General features: G+C 38.8%; 1 protein-coding gene across 8 annotated transcripts in view; it reads right to left on the bottom strand.

Annotated features, from left to right (window-relative positions):
• Positions 1–18,519, bottom strand: part of LCLAT1 (lysocardiolipin acyltransferase 1) — a 175,804-nt gene that overhangs the window by 66,873 nt on the left and 90,412 nt on the right. For 7 of the 8 annotated variants that reach the window (XM_062209206.1, XM_062209203.1, XM_062209209.1 and 4 more), the window contains 2 exons: positions 17,534–17,732; positions 425–571 (listed from right to left, as the gene is read on the bottom strand). In XM_062209206.1, the coding sequence (XP_062065190.1) occupies positions 425–571; positions 17,534–17,732 (346 nt within the window). The remainder of the gene's footprint in view (positions 1–424; positions 572–17,533; positions 17,733–18,519) is intronic. The other variant, XM_062209208.1, reaches the window with a different exon arrangement.

Raw genomic sequence — 18,519 nt, 5'->3', positions numbered from 1 at the left:
GGACCAAGGATGTAAGCCAACTTCCACTGCTTTCCAAGGCCATAGCAGGAAACTGGATCAGAAGTGGAACAGCTGGTACTTGAACCAGTGCCCATATGGGATGCTGGCACTGCAGGCAGCAGCTTTACCTGCTGCACCACAGTGCAGGCCCCAACGGCTGACATTTTAAAATAGGTTCTGAGGCTTAAAATATAAAGCTCTAGAAAAGCAAGTGTAAATAACAGGACCTCTTGGTGGTTGTCTTTAGTAAATTCGTTAGGCTGGCAACCAGGAGTTCTAGGTCTTGTGCTTCTGTCTGCCTAAGTCAGACCATTAATCTTGGTGGTATTCAGTTACTGCATCTGAGGAGCAAGTTGTTCAGACTTGATGATTTCTAAGTTTCTCCATGTTTTAAAATTCTTTGAACCAAATCCAAGCCCCTTACCTGTGAGATCAGTTCCTTCTGGGAATATGAGGAGCTGAAGTGGTTCACGGATATCACAAAAATAATCAACCATGTCTTCAAAATGGCTCTTGTCATCCTTCCACTTCCTATGAATGAAGATATAGGCAGCAGCCTGCATGGCCCAACCTAGAATCAATTTAACAAGTACTTATATACAACTCTATTCCCAATATCCACTAATCATTGAATACAATATTTTTCTTGGGGGTCTTACAATAAATTATTCACTATAATAAATATCTAATGAGATATCATAAATTCAACACTAACCTTGGATCAAATGAATAACACACAGACCAGAAAACATTCTTATTAAAGGAGTTTGGTAACCCTAGGATTTTTCAAAACTCTCAAAACCATCTTTCTAAGCCAAAACTATCTAATATAAAATATTTCTTAATAAATTCCCTAATATTTACCACTAACTCATCTAAGATTTAACAATCCTTTTAACCAAGCTACCTGTAAGAGATAATACTTGTTGTCAGTCATACAGTTAGAAAAAGACTGGTCTCTGGTCATATATATGAGCATATTCTTTAATACTTCTCTTTCTGGGGAACAGTGCTGTGGTGTAGCAGGTAAAGCCGTCGCCTTTAGTGCCGGCATCCCATATGGGCACTGGTTCAAGTCCCGCTGCTCCATTTCCAATCCAGCTCTCTGCAATGGCCTGGGAAAGTAGTGGAGGATGGCCCAAATGCTTGGCCCCTGCACCATCATGGGAGACCAGAAGAAGCTCCTGGCTCCTGGCTTCAGATAGCATAGCTCCAGCCATTGCGGCCAATTGGGGAGTGAACCAGTGGATAAAAGATATCTCTCTCTCTCTCTCTCTGTAAGATCTACCTCGCAAATATATAAAAAATAAATATTTTTAAAAAAACTTCTCTTTCAGTACTAGTCAGTCTGTAAATGCAACTGCTATTTTCAATGCCAACCCACTGTAGATTTTATGTGAAAGGAGAGGGAAATTGCACAGTGGCTCACCAGAACATACACTGTGATCACACCACTCTCGCTAGGGCAAAGCCACTTTGCTGATGAAGAGGGAACTCTGAAAAGCCCTGTTTCAGATGGCCATGCATCTCTGCCCAGCCAGATGACTTGAAATATTGTAGGAGATTCCTGGCTCAAGGCAGTCAATCTACAGTGTTGTCAATAGACCATAAAGCATGAGCCAAACACATTATCTAGGCCAAACCAAATGTTCTCTGAGAAAATTCCTCGGACCCTGGCGAGAAAAGAAAACTAGGTTGGTGGTATAATGGACAACCGAAAAGGAAGAGGCAACTGAGGCAAGACAAAGAAAGCACACTGTGGTAAAGGTCAAATGCTTTTGCTATTAAGCCAATCTGCCTAAAACCAGATTTGATTTGTAACAAAAGGTCTCAGTCTCCGTAAATGCTGGCTGGTCTACAGATCAATCTCTTGGATATCCACAAGAGCTCATCTTTCCTACTGCCATGAATGTTTATAATATACTCATTATTTCAGCAAAGGTGGGAGTAGTACTGGTTCACTGCAAACATATAATATAACTGAATAATATTAGGTGATATAAGATGAAATGAAATTAAAATTTCAGGGTTTATAACAAAGTTTTCTTGGAACTCAGTCATATTTCTTTGTTCTGTATACTGTCTATGGCCACTTCTATATTACAATGACAGAAAGAAATAGATATGACAGAGAAACTATGGCCCACACCAGAAGGTTTGCTACCTAACCCTTTACAGAAACAGTTTGCCAACCTGTGGATAGACCAATGGATCAAAATAGAAACGCCAGAAATCAATACAAGCATCTACAACCAACTTATATTTGACAAGGAGCTAAAACCAATCCCTGGAGCAAGGACAGTCTGTCAACAAATGGTGCTGGGAAAACTGGATTTCCACGTGCAGAAGTATGATGTAGGACCCCTACCTTACACCTTACAGAAAAACCCACTTAAAAATGTATTAAAGATCTAAATCTACAACCTAATACCATCAAATTATTAGAGAACATCAAGGAAACCCTGGAAGCTTCTGGCACAGGTAAAGAGTTCTTGCAAGAAAACCTCAAAGACACAGGCAATCAAAGCCAAAATTAACAAATCAGATTACATCAAATTGAGAAGCTTCTGTACTGCTAAAGAAACACTCAGGAAAGTGAAGAGGCATTGGACAGAATGGGAGAAATTATTTGCAAACTATGTCAACTGATATAGGATTAATAACCAATATTTATAAAAAGTCAAGAAACTCCACAACAACAAAACAAAAAACCCTTAGAAGAAATGGGCAAAAGACTTAAAAAGACATTTTTCAAAAGAAGAAATCCAAATGGCCAAAGGATGCATAAAAAAATGTTCAGGATCACTAGCCCTTGGGGAAATGCAAATCAAAACTACAATGAGGTTTCCCCTCATCCCCCTTAGAATGGCTTTCATACAGAAATCAACAAACAACAAATGTTGGTGAGGATGTGGGGAAAAGGGTACCCTAATCCACTGTTGGTGGGAATGTAAACTGGTAAAACCACTATGATAGAGTTTGGAGATACCTCAGAAATCTGAATGTTGACCTACCATATGACCCAGCCATTCCATTACTGGGAATGAAAATAGCAAATAAGAGAGTTATCTGCACCCCACGTTTATTGCAGCTCAATTTACAATAGCTAAGACATGGAATCAACTAAGTGCCCATCAACCAAAGACTGGATAAAGAAACCATGGGATATGTACTATATGGAATTAAAAAAAAAATGAAATCTGGTTATTTAAAACAGAATAGATGAATCTAGAAAACATCATACTTAGTGAAATAAGCCAGTCCCAAAAGAACAAATACCATATGTTCCCCCTGATCTGTGATAACTAATAGAGCACCTAAAAGAAATTCTGTAGAAGTGAAATTGATACTTTGAGAAGCAATGACTTGAATAGCCCTTGTCTCAACTGTCAAGGAAAAGTTTTTTTTTTTCTTTCTTCTTCATACTATTTGTTGAACTCTTTACTTTAGCATAGAGTTAATCATATGTGTATAAAGTCAATTGAAATTGTTCTCAGTAAAAAGAGTGGGGATAAGAGGGAGGGGGAAGCTTGTAACTGTAAAGCTGTGTAGTTCTGCATACATTCCTAAGGACTTACTTCTAAGGGTACAGTTTAAAAACTTGCCATGGGACCCTAAATCCCATTAAGCTGGGTGGTATTAATGCCATCTTAAATGTTAAAGTGATCATATTACGTGTACAGTTAACATACAGATAGGATTAAGTGTTAAAGGGATCATATAAATAATAACAAGTATCTGGCAATAATAATAGAAAGAATTAAAAAGTAGAGAGTGTTCCAACATGGAAAGCAGTTCACACAGCAGACTCATAGAATGACAATCGCTTTAAGTAACACTCTGACCTCAGAATCAGCCCTTAAGACATTCTGGTTTGGCTGAAAAGCCCAAGAGAGCATTTCAGGCATGGAAAGCCAAGATATTGAGGCAAAAAAAATGTCTTACATGAAGGATCTATGTGAGTGAGACCCCAGTGAAAAGAAGTGGCCACCAAACAAGGATGTGCTTTTCTCTGAAGGGAGGAGAGAACTTCCACTTTGCTTACCGCCTTGTCTAAATCCTGATGGAGTTTTTGGATTCAAAAGGCTTCAACAGCCTTGGCAGCTCATGTCAAGAGCCTCAGGTGATCATTAATGTCATATCTAAGAGTGTTAATTGTTGAATTAACAACAGTAGTCACTGTGGACTTAATTCCCATGTAGGCCCTCTGTTTTCAACGAGTTGTAAAATTAACTGTAAATCTTGTTCTCAGTTTGTGTGTGCAAACTGTTGAAATCTTTACTTAGTATAGAGTTGGCCTTCTGTGTATAAAGTTAACTAAAAATGAATCTTAATGGAGAATGAGACTAGGAGTAGGAGAGGGAGGAGGAGGTGAGGTGGGAGTAGGGGTAGGAGGGCAGATATGGTGGGAAGAATCACTATATTCCTAAAGGTGTACTTATGAAATTTGTACTCCTTAAATAAAAGGCTTCTTTGGGGAAAAAAATAAAGACTATATCCTGTTAGTCTTCCTCAAAGGATTTCTTTTGAAAAATGTTTTGAGTTTGCAATTTTCTTGAAATGATTTGTTTTGCTCTCAGTTTTTATGTCTGGTTTGGCTAAATGCAGAATTTGGGGTTCAAATCATTTTCCTCTCATAATTTCAAAGCTATTTTCCACAGACTGCTATAATTTAATGATTAGTAACAAGTCTACTATCAATTTGATTCACTTAGATAACCTATTATTTTCCTTTGGAAGTTTTATGATCTTTCTCTTTTTCCTTGGTTTCATAGAATTTCACCCTATGAATCTAAGTTATGGAACTTTCCTCATAAATTCTGCTCACAGGAGGTAAATGCTTTCAATATTTAAGCCTTTAATATTGGAAATATTTCTTCCAGGATGTAATACAATATTTTTTTCTCCTCTTTACTTTCGTATTTTCGGCATGGAACTTCTGTTAGATAGATGTTAAAACTTCTGAATCTGTCCTCCTACTCCTTTTATTCTGTCTCATTTGACATTGTGTTCAAGCAAAATTCCTTAGCTTGATCATCCAATTCACCAATCTGGTCTTCAGCTATGTCTGTCTTAAGAGTTTATTTCAACAATCTATTATTAATACCTAAGACTTGCAATTCTTTTTCATAGCAGCCATCTTTATGAATAGTATAATTAGAATAAAATGGTTATTACTGAATGTTTACTATATTGCCTGTTGCTATTTTAACATTATTCATTAATTCAATTAATTCTCAAACAACTTTATGTATTTTGTAAAATTATTACCCTTATTTTATCAATGCGGAAATGGAAGCACTTGGAGGACCAATAAACTTGAAAACAGGTATCACTATGCTTCAAATACAGGCATTTCAGTTTCTCCAAATCTGGTATTTTAAATCAATACACTAATTAGCCTCTGCAATGTAACTTGAAAATCTCCAATTTACATAGTCTTAACTGTCCTCAAGAATTGCTTATTTTTTAGAGATTAGACTTTCCACTTTTCAGTAGTAGACTTGCTTTAAAGCTTCTACTTTCTCAAATCTTTATTAATTCTTTACTGTCTCATTTTGTATTTTTTTCTAGACTGAACAAAACTGACAGGTAGAATGTTTCCATTCCAAGGGAGACTACGAATTGCTCTTGCAGGAAGTGAACACTTATGTTTGTTATACAACTTTCCTAATACGTGCATCTCTTCCCAAAACTCCAGAAGGGGAAGTAAATTGGCTGAGTGATTCAGTCTCTCAGTTCTCTCCTCTACCCATAAGCCTCTGCTTTCTCATGTTACATTTATATGTCACTGACATTTTTGAACTGTTTTCTTTCTTTAGCTTAGATGTTTTTCTTTTTTCCTCATAAAAATCACAGAAAAATTTTGCAAAATTTTTATCCCATTTCACTGGTATCAGCGCATAATCTGTCCATGTTTAAAGCAATACTCAGATCTTTCTTGATGTTGTTAAGATCCTGAAAACATATTTTTATGCTATTTCATACTTGTATGAGCTGATTAATGACATTGAAATCACCTAAAATTGGCCTTCTGTTTCCAATAGTTTTCTACCACAGGGCATTCTGTCTTTAACCTTGATTTCTCAAATGAGGACTAGGATTTTGGCAGATTTCTTTCTTTTCTTTTCTTTCTTCCTTTCTTCCTTCCTTCCTTTCTTTCTTTCTTTCTTTCTTTCTTTTTTTTTTTTTGGACAGGCAGAGTTAGACAGTGAGAGAGAGACAGAGAGAAAGGTCTTCCTTCTGTTGGTTCACCCCTCAAATGGCCGCTACGGCCAGCACGCTGCGCCGATCTGAAGCCAGGAGCCAGGTGCTTCCTCCTGGTCTCCCATGCGGGTGCAGGGCCCAAGCACTTGGGCCATCCTCCACTGCCTTCCCGGGCCACAGCAGAGAGCTGGACTGGAAGAGGAGCAACTGGGGCAGAATCCGGTGCCCCAACCGGAACTAGAACCCGGGGTGCCGGTGCCGCAGGTGGAGGATTAGCCTAGTGAGCCACGGCGCCGGCCTTGGCAGATTTCTAGATAGGATCTGTGGATGTCAGCATCGCTCTGCTTCTACTATCTTCTTTCTAAAACCCCATTTATGTTATCAGCATTGCCTTCTCAAAGCAGATGTGAGTAATCCCAAAGCATATGCAATGTTCAAACCTAGTCCATAATTTATGTCACAATCTAGTTTTCTTAGACTCACATTCCCTTTTATCAAGTTTTATGAGTTGGGCTTGAAAGCACTGTTTAATGTATTTTTAACATTAAGTATCCTTTCTCAATAAAAAGTCTATTCAGATTTTTTATCTTTCATTTTTAGTGTAGATGAATACAGTTAAAGGAATCATAAAAACATCTGTACTGCTTTCCTAGTACTCTAAAACCTGAACCTCAAAGGTAGATTCTACTATGGCACTATGAACAGGACATTAGCAGCAAAAAGCAATGTGGAAGAGACAGACAACTGTCTCCCTCAACAAGTTTCAATTCCGAAAAGCGGCCTTGGGTGCAACCAAGGAAATGCTACCCAAAAGCCTCATTTTGGATGAGAATAAGTAAAAGTATAAACAAATGCAAATGTTCTGTAAATATATATCACAAAGATCAAAAGAAAATACTATATTTATTTGTATATAACAATAGTTTGGCTATACAAATAAATCCAGAAATCAATTAACAAATAGTTTTACTTCTCAGAATTTCAATTTCTGCCAGGATACTAAATATTGAATAGACAAAGTTAGGGAAGATCAATCTGTCTCTTGAGCTCACATTACAAGTTAAGTATTACTTTCTACAGTCATCTTCTAGTTAATTTCTATAAAGGCTCCAACTTTTAAAAAAACGAATAGAGGCTTGCAATTCATTTTCTGCCCTTTTTCCTGCAATAATCCTGTTATAGTATTTTCTATATCATTAAGTCTTAAATGTGCCTATACTGAAATACAAGATAGAAATCAAAGTATAAACTATGAGCAAGCAATTGATATTCTACAGTAAACTTAACCCTAAAGTAATTTCAAACTTGAAAATTCACAAAGTGAAGAAAAATGGATATAACCACCCTTACTGCAAAATTTCACCAGACTCCACAAAGACAGAGATTCTTTTATCTACTTGTAGACCACAGACACTTCGGCTTGACATTAATGACATATGCATTTATGATGGCTTTCATGGGCAAAAGGTAAGGGTTCTGGGTTGAAATGACAATTTTAGGGTTCATTCTAATGTAGGATCAAAACTTATCTTTCATACTATGTGAAATTTGCCATTTGACCAATTTTCTACATAATCTACCATTTGAGATATTTATTCTCCTTGCAAAACCAATCCCTAAACTAAGTGCATTACTTACTCTGTACACTCAGAGGACTTTGCCTGAGAGACATCCTAGTCATACCTGCAATAAATGCAGGGCACAGAAAAAACCTACCCTCAAGATATCCATTCTGGGACTGGCCTTGTGGTGAAGCAAGTTAAAGCCCTGGCGCCAGCATTCCATATGGGCGCCGGTTCTAGTCCCAGCTGCTCCTCTTCCGACCCAGCTCTCTGCTATGGCCTGGGAAAGCAGTAAAAGACAGCCGAAGTCCTTGGGCCCCTGCACCCACACAGGAGACCTGGAAGAAGCTCCTGGCTCCTGCCTTTGGATCAGCACAGCTCCGGCCATTGTGGCCAACTGAGGAGTGAACCAGCGGATGGAAGACCTCTCTGTCTCTACTTCTCTCTGTAACTCTGCCTTTCAAATAAATAAATCTTTTTTTTTTTTTTAAAGATATCCACATTCTAAGTCCTGAATTGTGATTATGTTAGGTTACATGGCAAACAGGGAATTAAGGTTACTAATGAGGTATTTTTAAGATAGGGGATTATCCCAGATTCTTGTGGTGGGCCCAATGCAATCACAAGCATCCTTGAAAGTGGAATGAAAGAGGAAGATTCCTTGTCAGAGTGATACAATGTGAAAAGAGCTTGAGCATGCCCCGCTTGCTTTGAAATGGAGAAAGGGGCATTCACCAAAAAAAGCGGGCATCCAGTAGAAGTTGGAAAAGGCAACTGTGGGATTCTGCACAGAGTCTACATCAAGGAATCAGTGCTGCCAATGTCTGGATTTCAGGCAGACAGGACCCACCTCAGCCTTCTGACATGCATGAACGGTAACAGACATTTCTGCTGTTTTAGACTCTATCTGTGGTACAGGCAGCAAGAGGAAACTAACACAGGGCACACTCAGTGCCCTGATCAAGCTAATATCATTCCTCAACAAAAGGAACTAGGGCTCCTTGGAGAAGGGCTGAGCTGTAGACCTGGGGCAGGGAAAATACAACCTGGAGAGTTCTGTAGTACCAGAAAACAAATGAATGAAAGAAAAAAGATGGGAGCATGTCCAAAGCATACAGTTCTTCAAGAACTCTGAATGGCCAAACCTGAAACAATTTCAACAACAAAACAGTGGCAATACTGGTTATTGATGAGTACCTATAGGATAAATGATGGAATAAACAAGCAAAATGGAGAGAATGAACAAATGTTTACAGAACTGCAAAAAATACATGAAAAAATACAAAAAATACACCTCAATCCAAGAGGTGGAATCCCCATGAGCCCTTGAGTGTGGTATGTTATTGGCAACTGGGCCATGGGAAGGGGAAACAGCACTTCTGCAGCAGAGAGACCTGGCAGACATCACCTCAGATGAGTGCTCACAGGGAACACAACCAGGGAGCCTCATGTTGATGCCATGAACCTCCCCGATGAGATGAAAGTGCCTGCACCTCCAAGGTGAAGCCCACAGCACAGCGTCTAATCACGAAAACACATCAGAGACCCAAACTGAGGAAATTCTACACAATGTCCAACCAGCACTCTTCAAAAGGACCACGAGAAACAAGGCCAGACTATCAAAACAGGAAGAAGATTAAGGAAATCAAATGATTGAAAGCAATGTGGATCCCAGAACAGGGTAGAAACTTGGTGAAACCTGAATAAAGTCTGTTGCTTAGCTAACAGTTTTGAATGATTAATCTCTTTCTTTTGACAAACATACTGATTATGATGTTAGCATTAAAGGAAGCTGCATGAAGAAAACAGGGAAATTCTTTGTACTACTATTGTAATTTTCAATAACTTTAAAATTATTATTTTTATATAAAGCTTACCTAAGAATGTCAACTTGTTGATACAAAATTCTGCTTAATTAAAAAATATATAAATGGGCTGGCGCCGCGGCTCAATAGGCTAATCCTCTGCCTTGCGGCGCCGGCACACCGGGTTCTAGTCCCGGTCGGGGCGCCGGATTCTGTCCCGGTTGCCCCTCTTCCAGGCCAGCTCTCTGCTGTGGCCAGGGAAGGCAGTGGAGTATGGCCCAAGTGCTTGGGCCCTGCACCCCATTGGAGACCAGGAGAAGCACCTGGCTCCTGGCTTCGGATCAGCGAGATGCGCCGGCCGCGGCGGCCATAGGAGGGTGAACCAACGGCAAAAAGGAAGACCTTTCTCTCTGTCTCTCTCTCACTGTCTACTCTGCCTGTCAAAAAAAAAAAAAAAAATATATATATATATATATATATATATATAAATGATAGTGACTTACCTCCTAAAATCAAGACCTAATTATTCTTAGATGAAGTTCACTAACTATACCATGTACTTGACTGTAATAGTTGAAGATTATCATTAACAACATTTCTAATAATGAATCTGGCATGAATTTCATTGTGTAACAACAATTTTCAGCTACGTAAGATACCCCTGCCCGGTATTCATTATACAATAGTGTAACACTCAGAAATATCTGACTTCAAGTGAAAGAAAAACATTTCTGTAAGATTTATTATGATTAAAAAAAGGAAAAAAAAAGATATAGCTTTCCTTTTTAACAGAAAATTCATATATATATATATATATATATACACACACACACATATATATATAATATAACAGTCAATTCATTTCCCCCTTGGTACTTGCAGTGTTGTCTTTCTTCTTCAAATCATCATCTCAATTTACAGACACTTAACCATGAGATAAAGAACTGAATACATTGGAATCAAATTATCTGTTGAAATTAAGGTCAGCAAACAATGATAAGGTACACCCAAATCTCTCATCTATTTTTTTACTATTACCACCATGTACCACATTAGCTCCCTGCTAATGTGCCTGAGAAAGCAGCAGAGGACAGTCCAAGTGCTCCTGGCTCCTAGCTTTGGCCCACTGGCCATTTGAGGAATGAACCAGCAGATGGACTATCTCTGACTCTCCTCCCCTCTCTCCGTAACTCTGCCTTTCAAATAAATAAAATGAATCTTTAAAAAGAAAAAAAACAACTGATCACTATGAGATTTATAAGTGACTTTTAAAAAGCTCATGCAAAATGGAATTAAAAGGTAAGTTTGTTTTGGTGCTAAAATGACAATTTTTAATCCATGCATAGTTTTTTCCAATAAAATTAAATTGCCATGAACTTTCTGAAGATCCCTCATACTTTTGCTTCTCCATTTAGAACAAAGCAACTGAAAGCCTTAAAGCTTCTCCTAAATTATTTTACTGCTCTTAAAATCACCCTGTGATGAAAAGCATTCATTTTCAGATAATTTTAGAATGAAATTAACTTATGCAAAGGAATTCCTTAATTTTCTGCAGACCTGAATGTACCGCAAGTTGCAGAGGCAAAATATGCCTCCTAACTCCCATCTGGGCTGTCCAGCAGCCTGCAGCAATGTCAATCTGAACGTGGGCATTAGAAATGCTCCACATCAACAGGATCTGCAATGTGGGTACCAAATGTATTAACTTCAGTAAGTGATCCACTGGACAACCTTAAAGCCCAGAGCCATTTCTCCCAGCCAAGGACCCTGTCAACTTGCACATAGCTCAGGGCTTGAGCTTTGTTTGAAATTCAACACACACATTCAAAACAAAAGCCCAAGTTAAGTTATTTATATCTTAATGCCATTCTAAAAGAACTACTTAGCTCTCTGTGTAATCCCAGAATGAAGTATAATCAGGGTATGCTGCTGGGCACATGATTTAACTGAACTAAACCTTTCTTCCCATCAGGTACGCATGCCCTCTCAACACCCCCACACACACTTTTAAAAAAAGAAAGCCTTGAAAACTCAACTCAGCCAAGCAACTCTAGCAACTTAAACCACAAAACCAACAATTATACAAGAACTTACTTTTCCATTAGTGGTAGAATTGTTATGTATCTGAAAATAAGCAGAGATGTGTGTGGGTTCTAGGCAAAATAACTTAAATACACTTAATATGTTCTGTCTCCTACAATTCATTTGATGGTTTTCATAAAAATCTGATTCATAATAAACCTTCAATAAAATTTACTGAATGAGTGAATAAATCAATGGATACTTTACAGCCTGGTGAAAGGGGGAAAGCAAATTACATTCTGTTATAATAATAACAGAACAATAATCTAGAAGTCATAGAAACAACCTGGGTTTGTGTTCTCAGATAAAGCGAAGTCGAGCCCAAGGCTGGTTCAGAAGCCAGGCTTCACATTCTATCCCGCCACCCTTTGGCTTCCCAGAAGGACTTTCCCACTGCAGAAGCCCCAAGCAACCCTCACAGTAATAATAACCTACGGTCTTGCACAATGCCTAAAGGCTGAAAAGGAGCGGCCCAGTCCCTTATCAAGGAGGAAAAATCTTCCAGAGGCTCTCTCCCTCGGTGACAGCGGCTCCCACAACCACCCCTGCAGACAGCAGGCTGAGAAAGCCCGTATCAGGCGTTTTCATCCTGTCATGGGACTTGTGCAATCACAGGTGCATGGTTAAAATGAGCGAAACACTATCTGTGGCCTTTAGCTGTTTGGTAGTTCATGGGACAACACAGGGAAGAAGGCTGCTGTGAAACTTGCTAGGATTTAGATGCAATGGAAGCCAAAAATTAATCAATTCACTAAAGAAGGCCACGCCCCCAGAAAGTTTGCTGTGAGACTAACAGCAACAGTACAGTTAATAAGCAGCCAGGAACCTCTGACTAGAAGCCCCTTTGGAAATGAAGTCATGGCTGCAGCTTCAGATACACCTGCAGGAGAGACACCTTCTAGGAAGGCCTAAGCAGTGGTTCTTCAGGAGTTAGAGGCACTTCTGCCTACTGTAGCTTTCAAAATGAATGCCCTTGGCCACACCAAAGACAACGACAGAAGTGTCTGGAACATTCCTGCTACTGAGTTTTGTGGTGAGACTTCTCCAATTCATTCATCATATTCTTCCTAGCTGTGGAGCTGGACAGCAGCAGCAAATGTTAGTGAATTTTTCAAAGGGTACACCAAACTTTTTGGAGTAAAAGACAACTTGGCTTTGTTCTAATTTTAGTGAATGCCTACATAATGAAGGAGGAAGCTGAGTAGGAAATTTTATTATAAACTGTAAATATCACAACCAGAACAATATTTGTTCTCTGTACTTAATAAAATTGATATAGGCAGGCAGATGGGATTAAATCTATTAGACTCAAGAGCTGAAGACCACGTCTTCATCCAGCCCCTTTTTGTGATCTCATGTACCTGTACGTAACAACTCCCCCTTTTGGGGAGTGGTCTGGGAAAGAAATCCAGAAATCTAACATAGATTTATGCAAGGTGAGGACTAAATGCTCTACTGGCATTTAGTTTAATCCTAAGAACCAACCAATAAAGCAATACCATGTTTATTGACAATTTACAGTTGAAGAAACTGAGAGCTGGATTCAACAATGTGATCCAACAAATGTTGGAGTTAAATGATGGGGTCTAGCAGGGATGAGCGCAGGTGAAGTCTTAGGTCGCCAGAGTTAGTGGCAAGGCCTCAACTTCAAAGGACAAGGTGCATCAAAGTGTATCCATCTTCCACAAACAATATCCAAACGGGCTTCAGGACAGACAAGAATAACTCCTGTGGACACAGTTCACATCAAGTATTTGGGGTTTTTACAAACAACACACGGAGAGGAAATGGAGACACATTAGCCCTCCAGGGAATGTGAGTGAGGACCTGAAGTTGAAGGCTGACAAACCAAAGGACCAGGCAGTCAGGAGCTCAGCTGAAAACTGGAAGCCATTAGGAGAGTACGAGGAAATAGAAGAGTTTCATATTTTGAGAAAAATTAGATTTTGATCACTAATTGGAAAAGAAAGAAAAAATAATTTCTGTATTACATAGAGAGGAAGGAAATAATCTCCAAATTTTGTGCCAATTCTAAGATCCTATGCTTCTGGAAATCATTTTCTTAACAGTTAAAAATGAATCCTTAAAAAAAGAGAAAGATGCTTAGGCAGTTTCTCCTTTGCTATACAATGGATTAAGATCTTACTGGACAAATCATCCTTGAAGAAAACAATAAACTCTGGACATAAGAGGGAAAATGAAAAAGACGTCTATTTTGATATATTTTTAAAATTCAGTTTCTTATAAATTGCATTTTCCACGAAGATTTCCACATCAAACCTCCTAAACTATCTTCACTTTCAACTACTTTCCCTCTGATAATTTTTTTCTTATTTCCATTCTTTGTTCTCCTGAATTTCTATAATGCCCTTTACTGAATTTTCATTTTACTTTATGTCCTCTTAGGTACCTCATAATCTATTCTTCCTTTCTGAGTTTCTAGTCCCTTTGTTTTTTTACTCAATTTTACTGCCGAGATATTTTGTCTGGTTTTCTTGTCCATTACAATTCTATTTCTCATTCAAAGTAGGTTTTTTTAAACTATACTTGAATAGTGATTTAATTCCGTTTGGAGTGTTGCGCCACCATGTATTTTTTTCTTCTCTTCTACACAGAGATGTCCTTTCTGGACAGATATTTTGATACTAGTTTTCTGGGGAGTTTAAGATTTGGGGGGCCAGGGAGCTGAAGAGAAACTGCAGTTTCGTGGTTCACTTTTTCTTCCCGTAGCTCCTTAGTTTCCTTCCGTGACACACTTTTAAGAGGAGTGCCCTACCTATAATATAGGAAGGAATGCCTCTCTCGGGCTATCTCACCTGGTTATACTGTCATTCAACTCACTTTCCTATTTCCTATTCTCTGTGCTGTTAAGGAGGATGTCCCAAGCCCTGTTCAGTATTGTGACACCAGGATTAGTCTTGGTCTTTCTGGGGATGATTTCATTTGTGTTTCTCCTAAGTTGTCTGTGTTCCTACACTTAAGCTCTTTCCTCACTCTTAGTACCCACAGGTATGCAAAGGTGGAAGGGAAGAAGGAACTCTTTTGGAATTCACTTCTCCATGATATTCTTCTTATTCTGATGAAGAAATGGGTGATATATGGTTTAATTTTCTCTGCTTATTGATTTTACAAATTTTTGGAAGGGTGAAGAAAACCACATTGTAGTACTGTCTCCCAAAAATCTTAGTGAGAAGGCTTTTAAATACAGGTTCCATCTCTATCAGAAATGTATCTGTGACTTTAATTTCACTTTTTACTTTTTGTCTATGTCAGCTTTTTTTTCTTTTTAAGATTTTATTTATGTGAAAGGCAGAGAGACAGAGACAGAGAAATCCTTCATCTGCTGGCTCACTACCCAAGAGGTCACAATGGTTGGAACTGGGCCAGGCAGCAACTCCATCTGGATCTCCTAAAAGGGTGGGAAGGGCCCAGGCACCTGGGGGCATTGTTTACTGCTTTCCCAGGTACATTATCAGGAAGCTGGATCAAAAGCAGAACAGCAGAGACTCTTCAGCAGTCAGAATAGGAAGCTGGTATCACAAGCAGTGGCTCATCACTGCGCCAAAATGCAGGCCCCAGTGTTGTCAGATTTTGTCCGTTACATTTTTCTAAATGACTTTTTAGAATTTTACACATACTTTCAAACTCACTGGCATGAAACTACTGTAATATTCTGTTACTATACTTTATATAAAATCGATAATAAATAAAACATTATCATTCTTGCCTTGGTTTTTTTTTTTTTTTTTTTTTTTTTTTTATAAGACATCTATCAGTTTTTTAAAACACTGAGATCTTGGGACCAGCACTGTGGTGTAGAGGGTAAAGCTGCCGCCTGCAATGTTGGCATCCCATATGGTTGGCAGTTCAGGTCCGGGCTGCTCCACTTCTGATCCAGCTCTCTGCTATGGCCTGGGAAAGCAGTAAAAGATGGCCCAAGTCCTTAGACTCTTGCACCTGCATGGGAGACCCGGAAGAAGCTCCTAGCTTCAGATCAGCCTAGCTCTGGCCATTGAGGCCATCTGGGGAGTAACCAGCGGATGGAAGACTTCTTTCTCTCTCTCTGCCTCTGCCTCTCTGTAACTCTGCCTTTCAAATAAATGAATAAATCTTTTTTTTTTTTTTTAAGAAAAATACTGCAATCTCTAACACGCATCCCATCAAAAGATGAGGTCTAGGGGCCCGAGCTGTGGCGCAGTAGGTTAAGCTTCCACCTGGGTGCCAGCATCCCATATGGAGTCCTGGCTGCTGCACTTCCGATCCAGCATCCCTGCTTATGGCCTGGGAAGGCAGTGGAGGATGGTCCAAGTACTTGGGCCCCTGTACATGTGTGGGAGACCCAGAAGAAGCTCGTGGCTTCAGACTGGCCAGCTCTGGCTGCTGCAGCCATTTGGGGAGTGAATCAACAGATAGAAGACCTTTCTCTGTCTCTCCCTCTCTCTCTAACTCTGTCTCTCAGTAAGTAAATATTAAAAAAAAAAAAAAAAAAAAAAAAGAGGTCTACGCTCCTTCCCTAGAATCTCTGAGGGCACTGACTACTTTGTCCAATAACACATGGCAGATATGATGCTATATATGAATTGTGTGGATGGGCCACAAAACGTCTTGCAGCTACTTACTGGTTCTCCAGAGATGTTTGTTCTGGAGGAAGCCAGTTGCCATGTAAGGCAACTATATTGGAAAAGTGAGAAAGAGAGAGAAAACTATGAGCATGAAGGGAACTAAACCTCAAATACACTGAGTAAGTCGCCTACTACCTCCTTACTAGTCAGCTCTGAGAATAAGGCCAGTCTTTCGCCCTGACAAATCACAAGTCATCTCAGTCTGCTGAGAAAGGCAGAGTTCAAATAGGAAATGTTATAAAGGCCAACCACAGACGTAGATGTCATGGATGTACAGTGGAACTTCATAAACCCATATGTGAAATAACTGGTTTCGATATAGTTACAGTCTGTTCCTCACTGGGCAATTAAGTTTTAACATACAATGTCCAAATATTCCTACTTCTCTATCACATAGTCAACATGATGTTGTATTCTTAACCACTTAAGTAAACATTTCCAGGAACTTTAATATCAAAGTATATAAGCACAATAAAAAGACCAAAAAAGGGGGGGGCTAGCATTATGGTATGGCTGGTAAAGCTGCCACCTAGGATGTCGGCATCCCATACGGGTGCTTGCTCATGTCTCTGCTGTTCCACTTCTGATCCAGTTCCCTGCTAATGGCCTGGGAAAAGCAGTGGAAGAAGGCCCAAGTGCTGGGGGCTCTGCCAACCACACGGGGTACTCAGATGAAGCTCCTGCCTTCTGGCTTCAGCCAGGCCCAGCCCCGGCTGTTGAGGCCATCTGAGGAGTGAACCAGCATGTGGAAGATCTCAGTCTCTGTTTCTACCTCTCTCTCTGTAACACTGACTTTTAAAATAAATAAATCTTAAAGAGAGAGATGGATGGATGAGGGAAATTCAAAAAATAATCGCACCTAGTATAATGTTTGAATGTGAATAAATCAGTCAATTTCAAGCAACTTGAACACTCAAGGAACCAGAACAGACTGTCCTAAATTGCATTACATGCAAGAAAGTTACAGAAGTATTTAATTCATATCCTTCAAAGTGATGTTCATCAGAAAAGATATCTAATTCCTTGAAAATAGTTTATTTTCTCTTTCATAGTTGAGAGATTTCAAAAAATGATTACAATGAAGTCACCTATTATGACCTACGGAAAAAAAGAAACTGGTCTTGTTTTTAAAAAGCCTATTGAGGAAAACATCAGGATGGCTCTTCATATTTAAGGAGAGTTGACCAACTTCTTCTATACTTTTAGGATATATATAAAATAAACGAACCCTTAAAATGGTGCATGAAGAACCTACCAAATCCAGGAACACTTTTGAGGCTGGCTTTGAGGCAAATTTTCTCCAGCCTGAGGTAGCTATATCTCATCAGACAATTCCACAGGAACATCCAGTCCATTCTGGTACGATGGTTCATGATAATGACACTTCTTTCTCCAGGAACAAACGCATCACCTGTTATAATCACTTTTACACCAAACATGGTCTCCAACAATGCCTGAGGAAAAAAGATCCAGATTTTCAGCAATCTAAAGTTAAGATTTCCCACAGATAAAATTCATCATGGTGTATAAAAACTTCCTATGATTTCCAATATATAAAAGTATAGTGTGTCCCATGACTCTTGCTTCTATAACATATCAGAGGGGAAAAGTTAATCTTGAAGAATGAGACTATGAAGCACTATTTCTAATTTCAGTTTTTCTACTCATTTAGGTTTCTGGAAGTTTTCTGACTTTTTAAATGCCAGCTATCCTTGAAATCTTCAAGATATATTATTAAGTTAAAAATAAAATAGTTCAGAAGGTTTAAGTAAGATTTCACTGTCTAATTTTTAAGAAAAAACATTTGTATGATTTTATTTTCAAGAAATAGTCAAGAATTGAACAACAGGGATTGGGCTGGAGAAAAAGTTGAACTTTTCATTTTATACCTTTCTGTACTTTGATCTTTTTTTAAACAAAAATACATAACTGTTTGAACAGTATATAAAGAATGTGATAATTACATATCTACTAAAATGCCACAGCCATAGACCCTTCCAGTGTGCCTGGAACACTGAAGATGCACAAGCATTTGTTAGATTTATTATAGCAATCTTTCTGACGGCCAGGAACATAATACACTTAAAATATTCAGAAGAAAAGTATATTACAGACTGGAGATCTTTAAAGTAAAATAATAGACAAGAAAATCTGAATTATTTAAATTTCAAATTATTTACATGTATCAATTTATTAATATTTGACCCAACTATTAATGGAGGGAAATTAGTCCAAAGGCAG

Source organism: Lepus europaeus, chromosome 13, assembly GCF_033115175.1.
Source record: "Lepus europaeus isolate LE1 chromosome 13, mLepTim1.pri, whole genome shotgun sequence".
Classification (NCBI taxonomy): domain Eukaryota; kingdom Metazoa; phylum Chordata; class Mammalia; order Lagomorpha; family Leporidae; genus Lepus; species Lepus europaeus.
This window is presented reverse-complemented; position numbering and strand designations above follow the sequence as displayed.